The 20157-nt window shown below is 43.6% G+C and overlaps 2 protein-coding genes across 3 annotated transcripts in view; one reads left to right on the top strand and one right to left on the bottom strand.

The window, feature by feature from the left end:
- Positions 1–393: 393 nt before the first annotated feature.
- On the top strand, positions 394–8715 carry GDE1 (glycerophosphodiester phosphodiesterase 1). Of its 2 annotated transcripts, XM_081888900.1 has the most exons (6): positions 408–787; positions 4156–4331; positions 5117–5222; positions 6146–6238; positions 6920–7131; positions 8236–8715. In XM_081888900.1, the coding sequence occupies exons 1-6, from the start codon at positions 533–535 to the stop codon at positions 8381–8383; spliced, it is 990 nt and encodes a 329-aa protein (XP_081745026.1). In that variant the 5' UTR covers positions 408–532; the 3' UTR covers positions 8384–8715. The 2 variants fall into 2 exon arrangements, with proteins under 2 accessions (XP_081745027.1, XP_081745026.1); XM_081888901.1 differs by lacking the exon at positions 6146–6238 and having other exon boundaries at positions 394–787.
- Positions 8716–10015: 1300 nt separating this feature from the next.
- The window catches only part of TMC5 (transmembrane channel like 5), a 47242-nt gene continuing 37100 nt past the window's right edge, over positions 10016–20157 (bottom strand). Inside the window, exons 12-21 of the mRNA XM_081887513.1 lie at positions 19356–19453; positions 18863–18958; positions 17923–17998; positions 17125–17258; positions 15432–15605; positions 15237–15315; positions 14018–14101; positions 13582–13686; positions 11574–11607; positions 10016–10431 (exon numbers count right to left, since the gene is read on the bottom strand). Coding sequence (XP_081743639.1) covers positions 10319–10431; positions 11574–11607; positions 13582–13686; positions 14018–14101; positions 15237–15315; positions 15432–15605; positions 17125–17258; positions 17923–17998; positions 18863–18958; positions 19356–19453 — 993 coding nt within the window. The 3' untranslated portion in view covers positions 10016–10318. The remainder of the gene's footprint in view (positions 10432–11573; positions 11608–13581; positions 13687–14017; positions 14102–15236; positions 15316–15431; positions 15606–17124; positions 17259–17922; positions 17999–18862; positions 18959–19355; positions 19454–20157) is intronic.

The following is a 20157-nucleotide window of genomic DNA, read 5'->3' on the forward strand; positions in this document are numbered from 1 at the left end:
CATTGCTGCTCCCAAGACTGTTTAAAGAACTTGGGGGGTGTTTTGTTTTGTTGTTGTTTTATTGTATCTTTCGTGTTTTCATTGTGTATTTTTATGCTGTGAACTACCCTGAAATCTTCGGACAAAGGGTGGTATACAAAAAACCAAAAAGGTATAATAGTGCCTATTGTAGGAGAAAACAACAACAACAACAACAACAACAACAACAACAACAACAACAACAACAACAACAACAACAACAACAACTGCACGGTGTGGACTTGGACTTGGCCTGCGCAGCTTCAAGGCAGAGTTCATTCTGGAGGCACAGAAAAGAAAAACCCTCCCCTCGCCTCAATCCTTCGCTCCATATTGGCTGGCGGCCCGGGGAGCTGGGCGGCGATTGGCTGGCAGCCGGCGCCCCCGCCTCACTATTATGCTGTCAAGGCCCAGGTGAGCTTTGCCTCCTCGGCGCCCGCCGCCTTCGCTGACAGTTGAGGGAGCGGAGGGGGGGGGGGCGACTCCCCTCCGCCTGTGGGGCCGCCGGGCCGCCATGTTCTGCTACTCCGAGGGGCTGCTGGCCGCCTTCTCGACGGTGCTGCTGGCCGCGCTGGTGCTGAGCCGGAGCGCCGTGCTCTCCTGCCTGCTGACGGCGGGCCTCTACCTGGTGCTGCGCCTCTTCAGCCTCGAGCCGGCGCCGGTCCAGCGAGCCCAGCTGGTCGTCCAGCCGCGAGGGAACCCGGCGCGCATCGCGCACCGCGGCGGCGGACACGACGCGCCCGAGAACACGCTGGCCGCCATCAGACAGGTCAGACCCCCGAATATTTGGTTCTATTTATTATACCACATCTTCTTCCCTCCACCCCACCCCACCCCCCAAAAAATGTGAAGGATAAATTAATTAAAAATTAAATATTTTTTGGGGGGGTGTTAAGCCATGCGATCGGAAATAAAACCATGCCTTGCAGGAGATTGTGGTGGTGATGGCGAAACAGAGCAGAGAGTGCAAGAAGGAAGGCAGGAAGCAAATGTTTTAAACCCGGTTGGAGGGTGTGGAAGGGACTTGGGGTGTTTAACCCATTCCCTGTTGCTGGAAAGGGCTTCAGAGTAATGCCATGGCATTCATTGGAAAAAAAATTTCCCCATACAGTGGTACCTCGGGTTACATACGCTTCAGGTTACATACGCTTCAGGTTACAGACTCCGCTAACCCTGAAATATTACCTTGGGTTAAGAACTTTGCTTCAGGATGAGAACAGAAATCATGCTCCAGTGGCGCGGCAGCAGCAGGAGGCCCCATTAGCTAAAGTGGTGCTTCAGGTTAAAGTACTACTTCAGGTTAAGAACAGTTTCAGGTTAAGAAAGGACCTCCGGAATGAATTAACCCAAGGTACCACTGTATATGCCTGTCACTATTGTACCTGAAATAACACATGGCATGCATTGTTGTTGTTAACACTGTATTTTATTACAGCCATATCCTCAAGCTATGTTGGCAGTCATCGCTGCATCTTACGGAAGCAGCTGTCACTATGTGTAATAATTCTTCTGTCCTGCATCTCTTGCCATTCAGTTTCATCAGAATACCCTGGGTTCTAGTACTAGGAGAGGGGAAGAAAAAATCTTTATCTATCCACTTTTTCCTCACTTAACCTTTGCTCCTTGGTAAGTTGCTCCAGCTTCATGATCGTAGAATCAAAGTTGGAAGGGACTCTGAGGTTCATCTCTAGGGCCTAGGCCAATCCCCTGCAATGCAGGAATATGCAGCTGTCCCATCCAGGACGCAACCTTGGCGTTATCAGCAATACACTGTCACCAACTAAGCTATCCAGCTCATTTCCCAACATTGCCCTTTTCTGCACCTTTCCCAGCTCTCTAATATTCTTTTTGAGTTGTGGTGATCAAAAGTGGGCATGGTACTGTGTGGTCCACACCTTAGATTATGCAAATGCATTATGATAATTGCAGTTTTATTTATTATACCTTATCTTTCTCTATCCCTTACCACCAAAAGCCAGTTTAGGGAGAACTCTCTTAAACAACTTCTGGAAGGTTCAGGGGCTTAGGTACAAATGAAGGGGGCATTCTACAGTGTAACATAAATAAAACGGGGGAAGTCTAAATTTTAGTTGTGTGCTAGGTGGGAGGGAGATGCACAACAGAAGAAGACTAGAACAGGGAGGGGTCCAAAAATAGTGCATCTTTCTATTCTGTTTCATTGGTGTGATTGAAAAGTTTGCATCCTCTTATAGAAGCAACTCTCCTTGTAGAAGAGAGAAACTACAAGGCAACTGCAGGCTCTTGTGGACTATGCAGCAGTACTGGGATTAAGCCCATCTCTTGTAAGGAACATGTAAACACAAAAGATTTTCTCTTGACCAGGAGAAGTGACAGACCATTCTTCTCTTTAGTGGGCAGATGCTGACTTTCCCACCCTAGAGGGTTGTGACTTACCAGGAATTTTAGAATTTAGGTCCAAGGTTAATCTCCACATATTTTATTTTATTTTATTTTAGTCTGTCTGTCTGTCTCCCCTTCCAAGAAGCTCAAGGTGGCAGCATATATGGTTTCCCTCTTCTCTATTTCATCCTCACAGTGTTCCTATGGGGTAGGAATTTAAGCAGGCTAGCAATGAGTGTTAAATTCTGGAATAATTGTTTTAAATTCTGGAATAAGAGACCTAATTTCAAAGTAATGTTCCAGGTCAGACTTGCAATGGAATAGTAAACCTTTGAGGTTTATAACCTGTTCTGAAGCTAGCGGTTGCAATTAAATGTGTGACAAACAAGGGAAGGTAGCCCTCACCTGCTGTACTAATGAGAGTGATTAAAGCATCAAGGAACCACAGGGATTATTGAGATCAACTGAAACCTAAACAGAGTAAGGAGATTAACAAGGGAGATGAGGTGCAAATATTTGTGAATCATTAGTGGTAAATATAGTAACCTTCCACTTCCCAAGACAATCCATGCAAACTCATTGAGGGGAGATGCTGTTTACTCCTCTGTTTCTTATCTGTTCTGCAAATCAGATAACTGACTTCCACAGTCTTTGGTTGGACTTTTATGAGATTTAAAGTGTTTCCTTATCTCTGAGCAGGCTACACATTGCCTCTCATTGTTTGTTCACTTCACTATAAAGATAAGAAACTCAACATTTAAAAACAAATACAAATTATACATTTTTCTTCTTTGAAGAACCCAGCAAGATTATTATTATTTTCAGTATCAATGTCAGAAAAGAAAAAGCCTGGCAACCCTCTTGGTGACAAAAAAAGGACACATCCCTTAAACAAATCAGTACAAATTTTGCAGGCTATCTTCCCAGAAAAGTTTTCAGAGATAAAATTAACTTCCCTCACATTCACTCTGCAGGTTACAGAAGAGAACAACTTCATTGTTTATTATTTCTTTTATCTGAAGGCTTGTCTCCTTCCAAGTTGCAAACCAATCTCACCTCAGATGTTTGGGTGTCTCCGAGCCTAACCTGATCATATTAATGGGTGGGGGAAATTGTGTGGAACCAAATGGCCCATTAGAAACCCTGGATCCAAACCATTTAGTGTTTTAAAGTTGATAACCAGCACTTCGAATTGGTCTTGAAAACACACTAATGTCAATTGAATACTTTGGAGATATTAAATAACAGGCCCCCAACAGCACCATCTCAGTTTCTTAATTAACATCTAACCCATATCAATCAGTTAAGGGGTTTTTACTCTCTAAAATCTGATGAAAAGCAATCCTAGAGTTGGGTGTCACCCACATATTGGTGATCATATCTGCAGATGACCTCTCCCAGCAGTTTCATGTAAGCATTAACTGACGTGAGGGAAAAGATACTGTACAACCTTGTAGATCTCCATAGGCCAATTAACAAACAAGAAGCTGAACACTTAATCCCCAGATCTGCCTTCATAAAACTGCCCTTTAGGCTGGACAAGAACCAGTACAATCCTGTACTCCAAGCCCCAACCTGACCTGGCAGTACAGAAACACTATACCATGACCAATAGTACTGAAAGGTCCTGCAGCACCAACAAGTTAGGTCACAGCTGGTGAATTCGTTTCAGTTTTCCCATTTCTAATGTGATGGTAACAAAACACAGATTACAATACAAAATTTGCATTGTTATCCAATGTCCTGTTTAAAGCAGTTTGTTGTTTGTTTATTAAGGCAGCTGAGAATGGAGCAACAGGGGTGGAAATTGACCTTGGATTCACTGCTGATGGCATTCCTGTCCTGATGCATGACGACACTGTAGACAGGACCACGGATGGGTCTGGAAACTTAAACAGCTTGACCTTTGCTGATATCAGAAAATTTAATCCAGCTGCTAAACATAGATTATGGTAAGTGAGCAATCTGAAGAACACCTTCATTCATACCTGGAAATACAATATTTCTGTACCATTTCATAACATGATCCTATGCATGGTTATGTGGAAGCAAATCCCACAGAAATAATTATTTCTTATTCCCAAATAAGTATGTAGAGATAAGTGGTTTGTGAAGATGAGACCCACCTGCTCCCCTTGATGTAGCGATGGATGGGAAGGCCTGGCTTCAAGCCACCTCTCAGCCATGAAGTTTATTGGGTCATCTTGGGCCAGTCACTTGGTCTCAGTGTAACCTACTTCACCAGGTTCTTGTGAAGGTAACAGGTGGAAGGAAAGAATCTTGAAGAATGGGTGGGAAATTCTTCCAACCAGATCTGTTTTCTGTCAGATAATTCCAAAATACTGTAAGCTTGCAGCTTTGGGCTGTTCGCAAGCATCACCAGCAGAATGCTACTGGATATATTAAGCTTGGACTGTTTACATTTTGGTAAAAACTCATACTTTCTTGATTATTTTAGTTCTTTCCAATATTAGGTCACAGTCAGAGCCACCTGTCTTGAAGATTTTATGGGAAATAATGGTGTCAGGTGACTGATAGGTGGGTGGTCCCAACTGCCTATCAAAGTTGGCCCGCAAGGTGAGAGGAGATAAACATCTGGTTCGCCAGTCAGAAAGGTCCCCCACGCCTGCCTTAGATGCTTCATGGTGATAAAAGTGAACAGAAGCATTATTCCTTTTTTTGATGTAAATGTTCATGCAGGAATGCACACAATTAAAGTTTTACTGTTTCTCGGTAGGAGGGATTATCGTGGAGAAAAAATACCAACTTTGAAAGAAGCTGTTTTGGAAAGTATGCATTACGATCTCACAATCTACTTTGATGTCAAGGGCAATGCAGACAAGGTACCATTTTCTTCCACTGTGCTAAAGCCTCACATTCTTGTGGGACAGCACATGGTAGAGGTCTTCCATTTCATCAGATCTGAGAGATCTTTCTTAGTAAAACATTAATGCAATTCTACCAAGACAAGAAGAGCATTTGTGCTACTTCCTTTTCAGCCCATTTACAATCATAGCTGATTTACCTCGCTTTTGGTCTTATTCGCAGCGATATAATACTGAATAACTTAAGCTCCTTTCCTTTGTGGGCGAGACAAGTTAAAAATAAGCTTGAAACAACATTTTCTTTAAGTTGTAGATGTGGGGTAGGGAAGGGGCATTTATCCCATTTTCTGGCACTGTGCACAGGGAATTATACATGTATGTATGTATGTATGTATGTATGTGTGTATGGATGTATTATGTAGTTGCCTTATATAGTCAGACTGTAGATCTGCCTAGTCCAGCCTTGTAGTCTAATAGTTGTTGGCAGCTTTCCAGAGCCACAGACAGGGGTCTTTCCCAGTGCTGCTGCTACCTGAAATCAGTCTTAAATAGTGATGCTGAGGACTGAACATGGCACCTTTAGCATAGCATGTACGCTAATACTGAGCTACTGGTCCTTTTCTGAATCTGTCTCTTGCGTACTGAACCAAAATGCTTGCCAAAAGCAAATTTTCCACTGGAGCAAATTGGGCCTTCCTTGATGTATGTCTCAAACAATAATTTTATCTTTGTATACACACTACTACAATAGCACGCACCCCTGTCTTGACTAGAAGTACCTAAGCCAGCTGAATGGCAAAACCAAAGGTCAGCATCTTGCATTAAAAAAAAAAAATGCAATCCTTTCTATCTCCAGTCTGACCTTCAGGCTATAATAACAAAATTTCAAAATTACCTTTAAACTGCTTTGCACTTCTTTCATGTAACTTGTTTCCTGGCAGGCAGTTGCAGCCCTAAAACCCCTGTATTTGGAATATCCTCGGCTGTACAACACTAGCATCGTTTGCTCTTTTATGCCGGATGTTGTCTATAAGGTACAATTTTTCACCTAAGTGTTCTGTTGTTGCCATGGTAAGATTTTAATTTCAGTAATTTCAGCATTACACGTAGGACATACCGGTAATCTTACAGAAGTGGGGAGGATATGTTAAAGATTGACAAAGTGGCCTTCACTTTAAAATCTCGAATAATTCTGTCCACTGTGAAGCGTCATATGGACTCCCCTCATTTTGCAAGCACAGTGGGGGGGGGGTTGTATGGGTCATGGATAAAGGAAGTCAGGGCTTACTGAAGACAGCTTACACAGGACCCCCCAAAACATAAAATCAGTCCTAAGCTTGCTTCATGGGGGGTGTACCCAATACAAGCAACCCTAATCATTAGTTTAATTGCTATAAACCAAATAGTTTAAAAACTATTCCAGCATGCAGCTCTTCAAGGCAGATACATAATTTGGGAAGTAAATAAAATCAGTAAGGTATACATCTAAGAGTATTTAGGTTTGTGGCACAAAATGCCTGGACCTCTTTAGCAAACTTGATGCAAGGTTTGAGTTCCAGCCTTTGACTCTTCCTCTACAAATGCCAGACTACCAGATATAGCAAGATTACGTACCATCAAAGTCAAGCTTGAAATGATGAAGGTCAAGTCTCCCTTGCAATATCAGTCTTTGTACCTCAAAATGTATTCATTTGTTTCTCTGCTTGGCCTTGCAGATGAAGCAAGCTGATAGGAATGTTTTAACAGCTCTAACCCACCGACCATGGAGCTTTAGTTACTTTGGAGATGGGAAGCCTCGCTACACTTCCTGCTGGAAACATTATTTCATGATGATGCTGGACGTCATTTTGGACTGGAGCATGCACAACTTCCTGTGGCACTTCTGTGGGGTTTCCGTTTTTCTGGTGCAGAAAAATTTCATTTCACAGTAAGCAGAAAACCTTGACTATACTCTGGGATAGCCAGTGGGAGGTGCCCTCCAGCTGCTTGTTGGACTACAAGTCCCATCAGTCCTGATCACTGCCTATGGAACCCAACAACATCTGTAGGGCACTGTGCTGGCTACCCTTTGTCTAACCCACCCTCAGCTAAGATATTCCTCAAAGGATTGGGGGGGATGAGGGGGGAGGGTAGGCATACACCAAATCATGCAAGACATAAAAGAACAGAGTGCAGGTGTCAACAGTGGGTGCCTGATGAGCTTTTATTTAAACCACCCTAACTGTATGGGTGGGACGCGGGTGGCGCTGTGGGTTAAACCACAGAGCCTAGGACTTCTGATCAGAAGGTCGGCGGTTCGAATCCCCGCGACAGGGTGAGCTCCTGTTGCTCGGTCCCTGCTCCTGCCAACCTAGCAGTTTGAAAGCATGTCAAAGTGCAAGTAGATAAATAGGTACCACTCTGGTGGGAAGGTAAACAGAGTTTCCGTGCGCTGCTCTGGTTTGCCAGAAGCGGCATAGTCATGCTGGCCACATGACCTGGAAGCTGTACGCCAGCTCCCTCGGCCAATAAAGCGAGATGAGCGCCGCAATCCCAGAGTCAGCCACGACTGGACCTAATGGTCAGGGGTCCATTTACCTTTACCTGTATGGGTAATTCTCATTTGTAGTACTTGTAAACAACCTTTCAGCGTAAATACCCTCTTATGGTAGCATGAAAAGGCAGCTTTGTGCAAGGGCAGGATAATTTAGCTCCATACACATAGCCAAGGCTTTCAGGTGGGAGGATACCTGGGTGCTGCTTCCTCAGCGATGGCACTGGGGACATGGAGGGAGGCAGGGCTTTCAGCTGGAAATGTACCTAGGCGTGCTGCTGTTTCTCCCTCTGATGGCCTCAATAATTATACATAAGAGATGGTTTCCAATCAAATACCACACCTTAACTTAAACAAAATAGGGGGGAAAGATTGTGGGTTAAGTACCAAAAAGATGGCCTGCTGTTACTATAGGGAACATGAAATAATAAAGGTTTGGTTTTAATTGCAGTGACTTGCAGTCTTCCCTCACATCATTTCTGACATTATCCTTTTTAGGGAATATGTGAGACAGTGGTCTTCCAAAGGAATTCAAGTTGTGGCTTGGACAGTCAACACTTTTGCTGAAAAAATGTACTATGAAAATGTTCTCCAGACCAGCTATATCACCGACAGCTTAGTGGAGGACTGTGACCCTCACTTCTAGCCTTTAGCCTTTGCTGGATTCTTTTGGGTTTCTTCTTTAAAGCAAACTGAAGTTTGTCAGCAGTGGAACTTCCAGGATTCATATTGATTTTCTTGGGACTGATCACAATGCAAAGTGGATCCAAATGTTTCTTTTCATCATGCTGGATGGAGTCTTAACATTACAATCAATTTTAATCCTAGCAAGAAGAATTGAGAGTCTAAGAGAGGGCTGTGCAGCCTTTTAAAGAATCAGGTTGGTTTAATGCAGGTGTGGACTTGTAGAGGATTGAGTTTTTTTCTAAATTAAGCTGCTTTTTTTGAAATAAATCGATGCTAGGCCTTTACCAATCACTGACATGACTTGAAACACATTCATTAGCCTGTACTTAGAATGAAATAGTAGGGAAACAACTGCATATACCTCCTCGTTGTCTAGTCAAAAGACAAGCCAGTTCTCCAAGGCGTGGACCAGAGAGCAAGAGAAAATCAAAGCATTTGGGGGGCTGGAAGAAATTAGGCCAGGTGCTGCAGGTTGCAGTACTGCCTTATGGGTAAGTGGGTGGCTGGGTGCAACAGAATCTTCCCTGGGGGATATGAATAAGAGGCATTAGATGAAAAGCGAGACCTGGAAACAAATGGAGCAACACCACAGCCAGGACTAGACTATATATGGGTAAGTAGGAAGAGATTTTGGGGGCTCAGTTTAGGTGCCAATTTGAATTCACATTTGGCACTGCTTTTGAAGCAACCAGTTAAATCTTACAAATTAGGATCTGCTCCTCTGAGCAAGATTCTTTGCAGGTTGTCCTTGCACTTTACTCTGAAAATGCATGAAGTACAACCTATTCCAAAGTAATAGCATTCAGAAGATCACTAAATAACGCATAGTAAATGCCTTTACTATGGAAGTTGCTTATGTTAGGGAAACTAGAAACTACCTGACAAAGTCGAAGCAAAGAAAATACGACCACTTGGGGAGAAATGGATGCGGAAATCTAGGAGGGATACAGAAGCACTTGAAGAACTAGGAGTACACTAGGAAGGGCAAAGGTTGTGCCTTAAACTCTGCAAACCAGCTTTTCACAGGAAGAAGCCAAGCACCACAAACAGCTGAGTAGCAAGAACTCGCCCGACTCCTGTTGTAGATGCAATCCTGATTCCAGCAGCCAGGCACTCCTCAAAAGTGCTCTTGATTGCAATTCATATGAGTAGTTTGGCTGGAAGGAATTAGCTGGGCCAGATGGCAACTGAAGCAGCCAACCATTGATGTAGGAGAAATAAGAGGGTCCTTGTCAAACAATTAAAAAATGTGCAGCTGCAAAGTCACAGCTAAAACAGGTTTCTGTTTTCCAAACTTACAACTTTTTTTTTTGCTGGTTATGTAGCCATTGTTCTCCAGAAAGGTTGGAACTGCACAGAGATGAAGTAAGATATATGTAACCAGATTTAACATTTCACAGTGATGACACAATGCATGTTAATTAAAAAAACAGAGCTCTCATTATCATTCTTTATAAATGCCTCTAATCTCTGTAAAAAAATATTCTGATCAACACAGCAAAAATAAAGCATTTCAGAAAGATTACAACAAATATTTACAGACCTGTACTTGGCAGTTATTAATCGCAATAATTTACACTAATCCAGTAAGAAAGTTCCATGAAAAAGGTATTTAATCTCACATCTTTCCATAAGTAGTCAATCCTGTCCTGGATTCCGTTGATGAGCTGCATCCTGTTTTAATTATGTTTCATAATATTTTCAAAAAAATTATAATAGAGCAAAATTGCAACCAGTGAAAAAAATACATTTTTTGGTCAAAAAGCCTTGGTTTTCAACACCATCCTTCATTTGTCAATTTTCAAAAGTGCAGACAGATCCTTCTAAGGCCTCAGTAGTGCAAATAGCAAAATTGTCAAGAGTGCTTCTCTGTCCATTTTGCACTCCTCCACTTTCAGGAACTTTCATCATCTCCCATTTCCCATTCAGCCTCTTGCCTGGCTCTCAAAGCCAGAGCCAGAGCTTCAGAAGCTGTAGCATTCTTGGCTGGATGGCTACTCTCATGAACTGCAAGCAAGACAAGATGGCAAAGAATCAGCACTCATATTTGAAAGAAGTTACCCACATTCCTAATCAAACCATGGCACACATGGAATAGAGATTATCTATTCACAGCCCCTTTTGTTAATGCCTCTCTCGGTCATTCACATGTTTTTAACAAGCATCCTTAAACTGAACATTGGTATTTTGAAGAAAAATCAGCTGTGTGTCCCAGATATGGAATGCACTCCCAATCTGGATTGGAACCCTATTTCCTCCAGAAGACGAGGCATACTGCAAGAATTACCTTCATGGGTAAACGGGTGGGTGGGAGAGAGATCGTTGGCAGGAAATTTGTGGGACCCCAATCCAGACTGGGACTGTGCTCTGGATGACAGCCCATAGATCATTTATCTCCAAGGCAGAAGTTGCTTTTTAAAATTGGAATGATGATTTTGCTAGGTTCAACCAGTAGTACACCTATGCTGATACACTTTTTCAAACAATGAGTTGGTTTGGTTGTTTGCTCCAAGCCTCTGGGCTTCTGTTTTCACTTTATCTCCTCCACTTCCAATTCCTGATTCCAGTGAGCCATAGTTCGCCCCACCATCCCATATCACCAAACCAGTTTCTGCTTCCTCTCCAAAATGGAATTGAAAAATCACTGTCTGAAGTGGCTTTCCAATCCTGATAGGTGGCAAACACAAACCACAATTTGCCAATTCAGATGCTGACACCAAACTATAGTCTATACCATTCCTGACCAGGTAATTATAGCCCTATTCAGGTATTAATTTCTGAACACATGAAAAGGACTATGGAAAGATGTTGGGCTAGCCCCCTTCCCTCAACAGCACATGAAGTAGCCACATCCCCCCACATTACACATAGGCAGGTCAATCTGAAGGGAGCTGCCTAACACATAAGAGTCGCTTCAGAGATGAGGACCCTAAGTTTCCATGTTGGAAGCATCATACATAGAGCATAAGCCTCTTGACTAAGCCAATAACATGTCAGCTAATGCACTGTGTAGTTCTGTGTAGGGGGAGAGTCAGCCCTGCGCCCTCCTACTAATAGCTGAGTGCCTGAAAAAGGATTTAGATCTTCAGAGAGCTGGGTTTTCATTTTTTGCCACCTGCTCTGCCTATCTGTGCCAGGCTTGTGCTTACCACGAGAGAAGCTGGTCATCTGGGGTCTTGCAAGCTAAAGGGAAGAAAAACATAGCAATGTAATAATAGACAGATCCCCATTCCTTATGTCTAAAATGAGGTGAGGGAATTTTGGAGCTTTAATTGCCACATTCTTTATTCCCCAACTGATTGCACCTTGGAAGCACTCTCCTCCATTCTGCTTCTCCAGCCAGGATCTATGATAACATCTGTTTCTTGTGAGTGCCAAATCAACTATCAGAACACACCTTGGAGATTTTCCATGTATTTCCACACCAACTACCACCACCACCAAGGGATTCCAAATCAGAACATTCGCTTTGGTCTGCTCTTGCTGGAACAATTGATTCCGCCACTGATAATTAAAAGCACTTGGCCCAACACACTTCAGTGCTGTTCATGCTGCTGAATACCAGTTACTGGAAACTGCAGTGCAGGGGGAGTCCTGTTGTGCTCAGGTCCCACTTGAGAGCTTCCTATAAGCATCTGATTGGCCACTGTGAGAACAGGATGCTGGACTAGATGGGAAGCTTCTCCGGGGAGCTACTATTGCACAATTTCTAATCTTCATTTGTCCTTGCGTTCCAGCACTGAGAAGTTAGGGACATAATTCAAGCACTGTCGGGAACACGGGCTGCTGAGGAAGTTCTAGGCGGCTTCGATTTCCACCTGCTTTTTGCCACCTACACAGACAGTGTAAAGACACCAAATTGTGAGGCTCCAAGCAATAATTGGAAGGCAGCTGAAAAAGGTATTTAAGTATACCTTTCTTAAGAAACCAGAGGCCTTCCTCTTGGGTATTGTCGGCCAGAGGGTGTTAAAAAAAGACCGAACTTTCTTTCTGTATGCAACAACGGCAGCAAGGATACTCGTAGCTAAGCATTGGAAAACCCAAGATTTACCCACACTGGAAGAATGGCAGACGCAACTGATAGAATATATGGAACTGGCTGAGATGACTGGCAGAATCCGAGACCTGGGAGAGGAGAGGGTCGAAGAAGATTGGAAGAAATTCAAGACTTACCTACAGAAACATTGTAATTTGGTTGAATGTTAAGAAGGATGCTAGATCATAAATAATTTGGCACCACTAAACTAGACGGAGTTATGAATATAAGTAAGATTTAGGGGGGGGGGAATTCTTTCTTTTGGACAATTATTGGAACATATTTAAAACCTTAGGGATCTGAACATAGGGTATCTGAAATCAGAGAAGTAACAAGAGAAAGTTAGATTCGAAGATTGGAAATAAGGCGATAAATTGCTGGGGAATATTATTGGGATGAAAGTGGGAGCGGGAGACGTGAGGGAGTCCAAAGAAGCTATGAAACTATGTTAAGACATATGTGATATTGTTTATTTTTGTGTATTGTATTTTTTTAAAAAAATTCAATAAATATTATAAAAAAAAATAAATAATTGGAAGGCAGCTCAAAGGTCATCCAGCCAAGCCCCCTGTTTGAAGTGGGAAATTCACTACCACAGCACCCCCGATATGTGGCCATCCAGCCTCCCTTTAAATGTTTCTAACAAAAGGAGAGGTCATCACCATTCTAGGCAGCCTGCTGCGCTGTCAAAACAGCTTCAACTCCGCTAGAAAGCTCCATCTAATGTTTAGTCTGAATCCTTTTTCTAGAACTCAGAAAGGGCAAGAGGATGGGGGTGGAACTAGAATCAGTAGGCTCCGTCCATCATTAGCTCTGGCAGCACCTACTGTTGGCTTCCCTGCCTTCTGCCCTATGAGTGCCAACAGTCACCAGGGATGGACTGACTGCAGCTCTCCGGGCAGGAGCTTTCCCCGGCCCTACCTAGATACAATGGGAATAAACCTGGGACCTTCTGTATGCCAAGCGGATTGCTCGACCACTGAGCTTGGCCCTGCAAACTCCAATGGCCAAAACTGGACAAACAATACTCTAGGTGAGCTCTGAAGCATAGAAGAGTGGTAAAAGAATTTCAATTCAATGCAAACGCCCAGAGGTCCTCTCTCAGTTGCTGTTGCCATTACCTCAAAGTAAGAGTCTCGTTCCTCTGTTGCTGGAGAGCTTTCAGTGGAGTTAGGCAACGGTGCAGGTACCTGCTGTCTAGTTGACTGGCGCACAGATGAACTCCTCTGTGTGTGCAGGGGAGAAGTATTAAAATTAGGTACACTGTGTATACTTAACCACACTTCAGGGTGAATAGAATGGATTGCAACTACAAAAGTCTTAACTCAAGGCAAGTCTTGTATCCAAGACTTAATACCTAGGGGATTAAGCCTGCACGCAACGCAGGCACCTCCAGTGGCCTGGGATTTCTGTGTGATCGCTACTGCCATCTAGTGCAATACTAATAAACAACTTGCCATGTTGCATCATGTATTCCCACAGATTATTTAGTCAATTGTTTTAACGTCCCATAACGAATAAGGCAGTATTTTACAAGCCCACATTTTCACAACTAACCTGTGGCTGCTCTCCCCGATTTTGAAGTTTAGATGCCTGCAGCGCACGTAATTTCTTCAACAGGAACATTTTATCTTTACCTTCCTATGCACAAACAAAAATTGAGTATTAGAAGATGCAGTGGGGAGATGCATGCACTTGATACTTGACACCAAAAATGGACACTTTCAGGTGTGGAGGTAGCAACCTATATTGTACAGTAAACATGCTTTCTAAAAAATGTGTATACTGGCCACATTAATTTTGAAGAAAAATGAGCTGTGGGGTGTCTCTCCAGAAGATTGCCATTGGGAGGAGGGAGGATAGCAGGTGTTTTGGCAGGAAATTTGAGAACAGCCATGATCTGGATTGCAGGGCTCTGATCCAGAATATCCCCACCAAAATAAATGCAGTCAGCACAAGCACACTTTTAAAAATAAGTGTTTAAGGCAATGTCTCCTTTAGCCCTCTATGTTATATTCAGGTGCACTGAATCAACTGTGCACTGCCCCCTTAAGCAAATCCCAGCCTCCCTCCTCTTTTACCTTGGCTTGGGGGAAGCCCCCAAACTCCACATCTTCGACTGGCTCTAAGGGGCAGTCAAACGGGTTACATGGGTAACCAATCAGAAATGTCAACACTTTTGTGCATTTTGAATCCAGAGGGAAGAGTGATGGTCATGGTGTCTGCTGCTGGTATTTTTTTTGGGAGGGGGTGGAGGGAGGGAGAGTGAGAGCTACTTATTGAAACCCTTTAGTATGCAGAGTGAGCAGTCTTTAGCTAGTAAATCTTGGTTAGAGAGTAGACTTCACCAATTGCGATCACACACAGAGGGAGATGCATGGAGGTAAGAAAGTAATAAAGTTGTTTACTGTAGGAAATACAAAACTTGGAGAGAAATGTTTGTAGTTCCAACCTAACTAATCTAGAGATGAACAAATAGTTAAAGATGACCTCTCATATTGAGGTCCAAGGGAGAAGTAGGAGGAAGAGGAAGTTTGAAACAGGATGTAAAGAAAGTTGAATCAGTCTAAACAACAGGGAGACAGAGAAGGAAGCTGATAGATTAAAGGTACAGGGATAGTCTGGGGATGTGAATGTCCCTCACTGCATCTACCTTTACCCCGTGCAAACCCCTATTCCAGAAGCTGAGTTGCGCCCAAACATCCAACAATATAAAATTCTGTGCCAGAGAATGAATAGCCAAACTAAAAGGAAGCCTCCCCAGCAACATACTCACATTGATGATCTGCTCTTGCAGAAGTTTAACCATTATTTTACGCCCATCTATTATTTGCCAGTAGAGGTAGGTGATGATTCTAAAACAAAGAGTTTAAGAAATTAAAATTAGCACTTCCATTCACAAATAAAAAAAGATCTACCTTTTCTTATTACATCGCTAAAATAAAGAAACGCACAGCTGACAGGAACTTACAAAACTATGATGGAGAGGATGAAGAAGAAATGCACACTTTCAATTAAGTTGTGATAAATCCACACAACCCATCTCGAACTGGGATAACTGGCGAGTATTCCCATCCAGCTGGAAACAGACTCAAAGACAGTCACCAAACCACGGAAAGGGCCACATGTCTTAGAAGGCTCCAACCTGGGCAAAGAGGGGAGGGGAAGGTTTTTTAGGAAGAGGTCCACATATTTTAGCACGCACAGAACAATGGCATGGATATGATTCACGATGAAATACCACTGCTGCATTCTAAAGCCTAGTGTAAAACCATTTCCATAAACGTTTGGAAGGAGTGTTGTTTTTGTTAAGAAGATTTAATTAAGGATGTAAGGAAGCTGCTTCATTTTAAAAAATGGTCTATCTCACACAGCACTGACTGGCCCTTAGAGGTTTTTGGCTCAAAGAACAGGTCAACAGATCATCTTCCCTGATTTCAGCCTGGGCTAGGATGAGGTCCAAAACAGAGTGGAAGAAGCACTGGGGAGGAGACTATTTCATGGTTTCCCTTCCTTGTCAATTTTTCGGCTCAGAAAGACAAACCACACCATTTTACAAAGTACACACTGCTTCCTGTTAATGGAGTGCAATCTCCTTTGTTGAAGGCAGGGCTGGGGCAGAGAGGCCAGGAGGACCAGATTCAGCATCAATTGTTGAGAATCTCAGGTGAGATGCCCACCCAGGGGAAGTTGCTCCCAGTACCATCACTACACTGAAGGAGTTGAGATATTTACGGCTGCAGAAGATAAGGCTCAGTAAAACAGTTCTGAATGTAGATATATACAGCTTGTAGATTATGGGAGATACAGATATATACAAATACACAGAAGTACGAAGTATTTCTAAATAAGTTCAGCAATTCAAGACATAATACCAGACAAGTAGCACTGACTAGGGATGTGGGTGGCACTGTGGTCTAAACCACAGAGCCTAGGGCATGTTGATCAGAAGGCCAGTGGTTCGAATCCCCACGACGGGGTGAGCTCCCATTGCTCGGCCCCTGCTCCTGCCAACCTAGCAGTTTGAAAGCACATCAAGTGCAAGTAGATAAATAGGTACTGCTCCGGCGGGAAGGTAAATGGCGTTTTCATGTGCTGCTCTGGTTCGCCAGAAGCGGCTTTGTCATGCTGGCCACATGATCTAGAAGCTGTATGCGGACAAATGCCAGCTCCCTCAGCCAGTAAAGTGAGAGGAGCGCTGCAACTGCAGAGTCGTCCACGACTGGACCTAATGGTCAGGGGTCCCTTTACCTTTTTTAACACTGGCTAACAGACAGACACACCACTGCACTGAACACAGATATAGTCGGGGCACTAGGCTGTTAGTGTAGCTATTTGCTTGGCTGTACTTGCACCTGTGATTAGCTCATTCATGGGGTGATTTACACCTGCCCTTGCTACAAGCTCTTCCTCTGCGTGATGCAACCAACCCCTCACAAAAAATATTGGAAGCAAAGACTAAAACACTAAAACAGGAATAGAGAACCAATGGCCCTCCAGATATTGTTGGAGTCCAGCTCCCTTCAACCCCAGGCAGCACAGCCAATGGATGATGGGAGTTGTAGTGCAGCATTATCTGGAGGGCCACAGATTCCCTCTCTGTATACAAAAGCCTTGGGCAGAGCAATGTAATCTGACAAGGGGAAAGAAGCAATCCTGCTTACCTCCAGACGGTGACTGCTATGACAGAGAGGACTCCAGTGAAAGATGGGAAAAAGAGCAGGAAAACAAAGAGGGTGTTCATCTGAGAAGCTCTCCAAGCTTTGCGAGGGGGCTGGCAGTTCCTCATCAGACTCACCTTTCAGGAACAAGGATGAAGAGGACGAGCATTTCAGTAAATTCAGTGGGAAATCCATGCATATGCCATTGAATCAAAACAATATGTAAGGTCAAGCAATACATTAAGCATGTTTTTTTTAAAAAAATAAAGCACTGGTGGCTTTCCAAAGAAACCACTGTGTGGGATCCCAATCCTGACAGGAAACGTGATGTATTCCAGACAGGCGAAAACCACCCAGGAAAGCAAAGCAGGGCTGGCCAGCAGTTTGGTTTGGGGTTGAGGAGGGATTATGATCTGGGGTGAGTCCCAATGGCCTTATAGAAAGATCTAGACAACTGGTTTTGGGCTTGAGCCTGAGGTTCCCCTATCCTGGTAATGTGGGATAACCAGCCTGATATAACTGACATGCTTAAGTCTGATTCATGCATGAAGGGGTTAAGACCATAGAGTAAGGTGTCCTGCCAGGCTTACCTCACATTGGAAGGGACTGGGTAACCAAGATTTCTATGCTGGGGAAGAGGGACGTTTTGGAACTCACAAGGGCATATTTTAAAGGTCTATGTTTCCACATTTTACTTGCTGCATATTTTGTTATTTTAAATCTCTGCTGGGGTTCTCTCACCAAACAGTAATTGCCCCAAACCTGGATCTTGGCATCCATGGAATTCTGAGAAGCTAGTACCTTTTTCACCCAGAAGATTATGAAATATGATATCATCTGAATGGCTGGAAGTAGAGGTGAGTAGAAGACACCAATCCTTCAGGAGAGAAAAGGGGCAGGAAGAAATCATCTCAAAGCTTCTCTTTACACGACACAAGGTATGAACAGAAGGCATCCCATTATGAGGACATGGTTTAACGAACAATTGTGTGTCCAAGTGAGACCACCCATGTCTCAGCTAGTGGTCCCCCAGTAAATATGACTTGGATATATAACATCCATGCAATTAAATGAGGGAAAATAATTTAAGACATTATGGATATGAAATAAGTTGCTCTCAATCTCTCTCTATCACTTTAGCAACATTTAAAAGGAAGTTGTATACTATAGCAGTTGTATACTATAACTAAACTATACGAAAAATATGTTAGGACTACAGGCATGCACCAACCACGATATTTGGTTCGGACCCTGACTTCCTGCTAGACCTCAGCCTGAAGAGGTCTGAAGGCTTCCCAGAGCAGCTCAGGGTCTGAGGCCAAGTCCAGGAAAAAATAGATTTAGCTCTCCACAGTCGGCATAAAAAAATGGTCGTAAGTGATTTCCTTTTGACAGCAGTGGGTGCAAATTCACATTCATAGAAGGCCCTCCAGAGTGGATAAAAGCCTGCTAAATGACAGGGATTCAGGTCCAGGCAGGGTTTGTGCTGAGCACCGTTACAGTTTGAGGCTTAAAAACAAAGGAATTTCCTTTCAATTCATGAAATGTGCAGGGAGTATTTAAGTACTGCAACAGAGCTGGGGCACCCATGCCCGTCCAGATGTTGTTAGACTGCAACCCCCATCAGCCCCAACCAACATTATCAGGGATGATGAGAGATGTAGTACAACAACTGGAGGGCCACACATTTCACAGCTCTGTATTTCACAGAGATATTATGGGTAAGATTATCTTTACTCACCATGTCAAAGTCTGTGCATAGATTAAATCCAAAACATTCCGAGCGATGTCAAATTCTGGCACGCCAAGTTTCTTGCAACATTTGGTCCCAACGATTCTAAAAGCGGAACAAAATTATTTCGACACTCCAGACTTTTCCAACAGTCCTGCAAACCTCCAATATATATACCCTATGCCCAACTTGGGAACATAGCCAAGAGCCCAATGAATCAGCTGCATGGTGAGCAGCCGGAGGTCTTCTCACAGGTACAGACATTCATACACTCACAACCTGGCATACTAAACAGAAGCACTTCACGCTGTGACAGTTTGTTGCAGGCCCCACTTATGCGATGCCAAGAAGCACTGCAGGAGAAAACGAAACAGTTGTGAAAGAGCAAGGAGGTTAAGCAGAACTTAAGGAGTCTGTCAGGATGGAAGGATCCCCTTGGCAACACTGAAAAGGAAACAGCACAGGAATTTTCCTTGTACAAATGCAGAATCCGTGCACGTACCTCCGCAGAAATTCTCCAAAAAAAGATCCCAGTAAGCAGCAAATGAATTCAGCCACAAGCAGCCTGTAGATATCTTGGCCAACCAGAGTTTCCCAGCACTAATTAAAATAAAACAAAAAAATTATGTGTGTGCCAGAAACAATCAATTGGAAAATACAAGGACTCTCAGTCTCCTTGCTCTCTTGAATGTAGGGTGGCACCCTAGGAAAGCAAAACATTCAGGGGAGGATGTTCCAATCTGGCTCAGGTTGCATAGCTTTTGTGGAAGCCATACCAGTCCTCCTAGGAGATGACGTGCAGTGCTGGCTTCAGGTTTTAGACCAGGTTTGGGAAAACTGCGGCCCTCTGAGCGTTGCTGAACTCCAGCTCCTGCCAACCTTTGCCAATGGTGGGAGATGTAGTCCAATGCCACTGGTTCCCCATCACAACTTAAGAGGGTGGTTGGGCAAGCTGCTTCAGTGATCGGCTCTTGTGGAGACTGCTCCTTTCTAAGACACTGCTGCCTACTTATTTACCCCCTCCCTCGGTGCCCAATCTGCACAACTATCCAGAAGGAGAGTACAAGGGCAGTGTAGGAGGACCCATCTAGGAATTCTCATCATGCCCAAAGAGAAGCAGGCAAACAACAAGGTGCAACAGCAAAGTTATACAGGTTGTAACTTGAAGAACTGTTAAACAGAAGAAAGTGCGCTGGAGTTTGCTTTTTTCTCCTCCCTCCCTTTCATTTTTTCCTCATGTGCCATGTCCTTCTTGGGTGTAAGCTTGCAGGCAGAGACAATCATAGAAGTGATTTTTTTTGTAC

The sequence above is a fragment of the Podarcis melisellensis genome (assembly GCF_964234715.1).
Source record: "Podarcis melisellensis genome assembly, chromosome: 14".
In the NCBI taxonomy this organism is placed as follows: Eukaryota; Metazoa; Chordata; class Lepidosauria; order Squamata; family Lacertidae; genus Podarcis; species Podarcis melisellensis.

Excerpts from the sequence above, each read along its gene's own strand:
- GDE1 (XM_081888900.1), top strand. The coding sequence starts at position 533 with ATGTTCTGCTACTCCGAGGGGCTGCTGGCCGCCTTCTCGACGGTGCTG. Across the intron at positions 6,239-6,919 it reads TGCCGGATGTTGTCTATAAG|ATGAAGCAAGCTGATAGGAA; the intron begins GTACAATTTTTC and ends TTGGCCTTGCAG. Across the intron at positions 7,132-8,235 it reads CAGAAAAATTTCATTTCACA|GGAATATGTGAGACAGTGGT; the intron begins GTAAGCAGAAAA and ends TATCCTTTTTAG.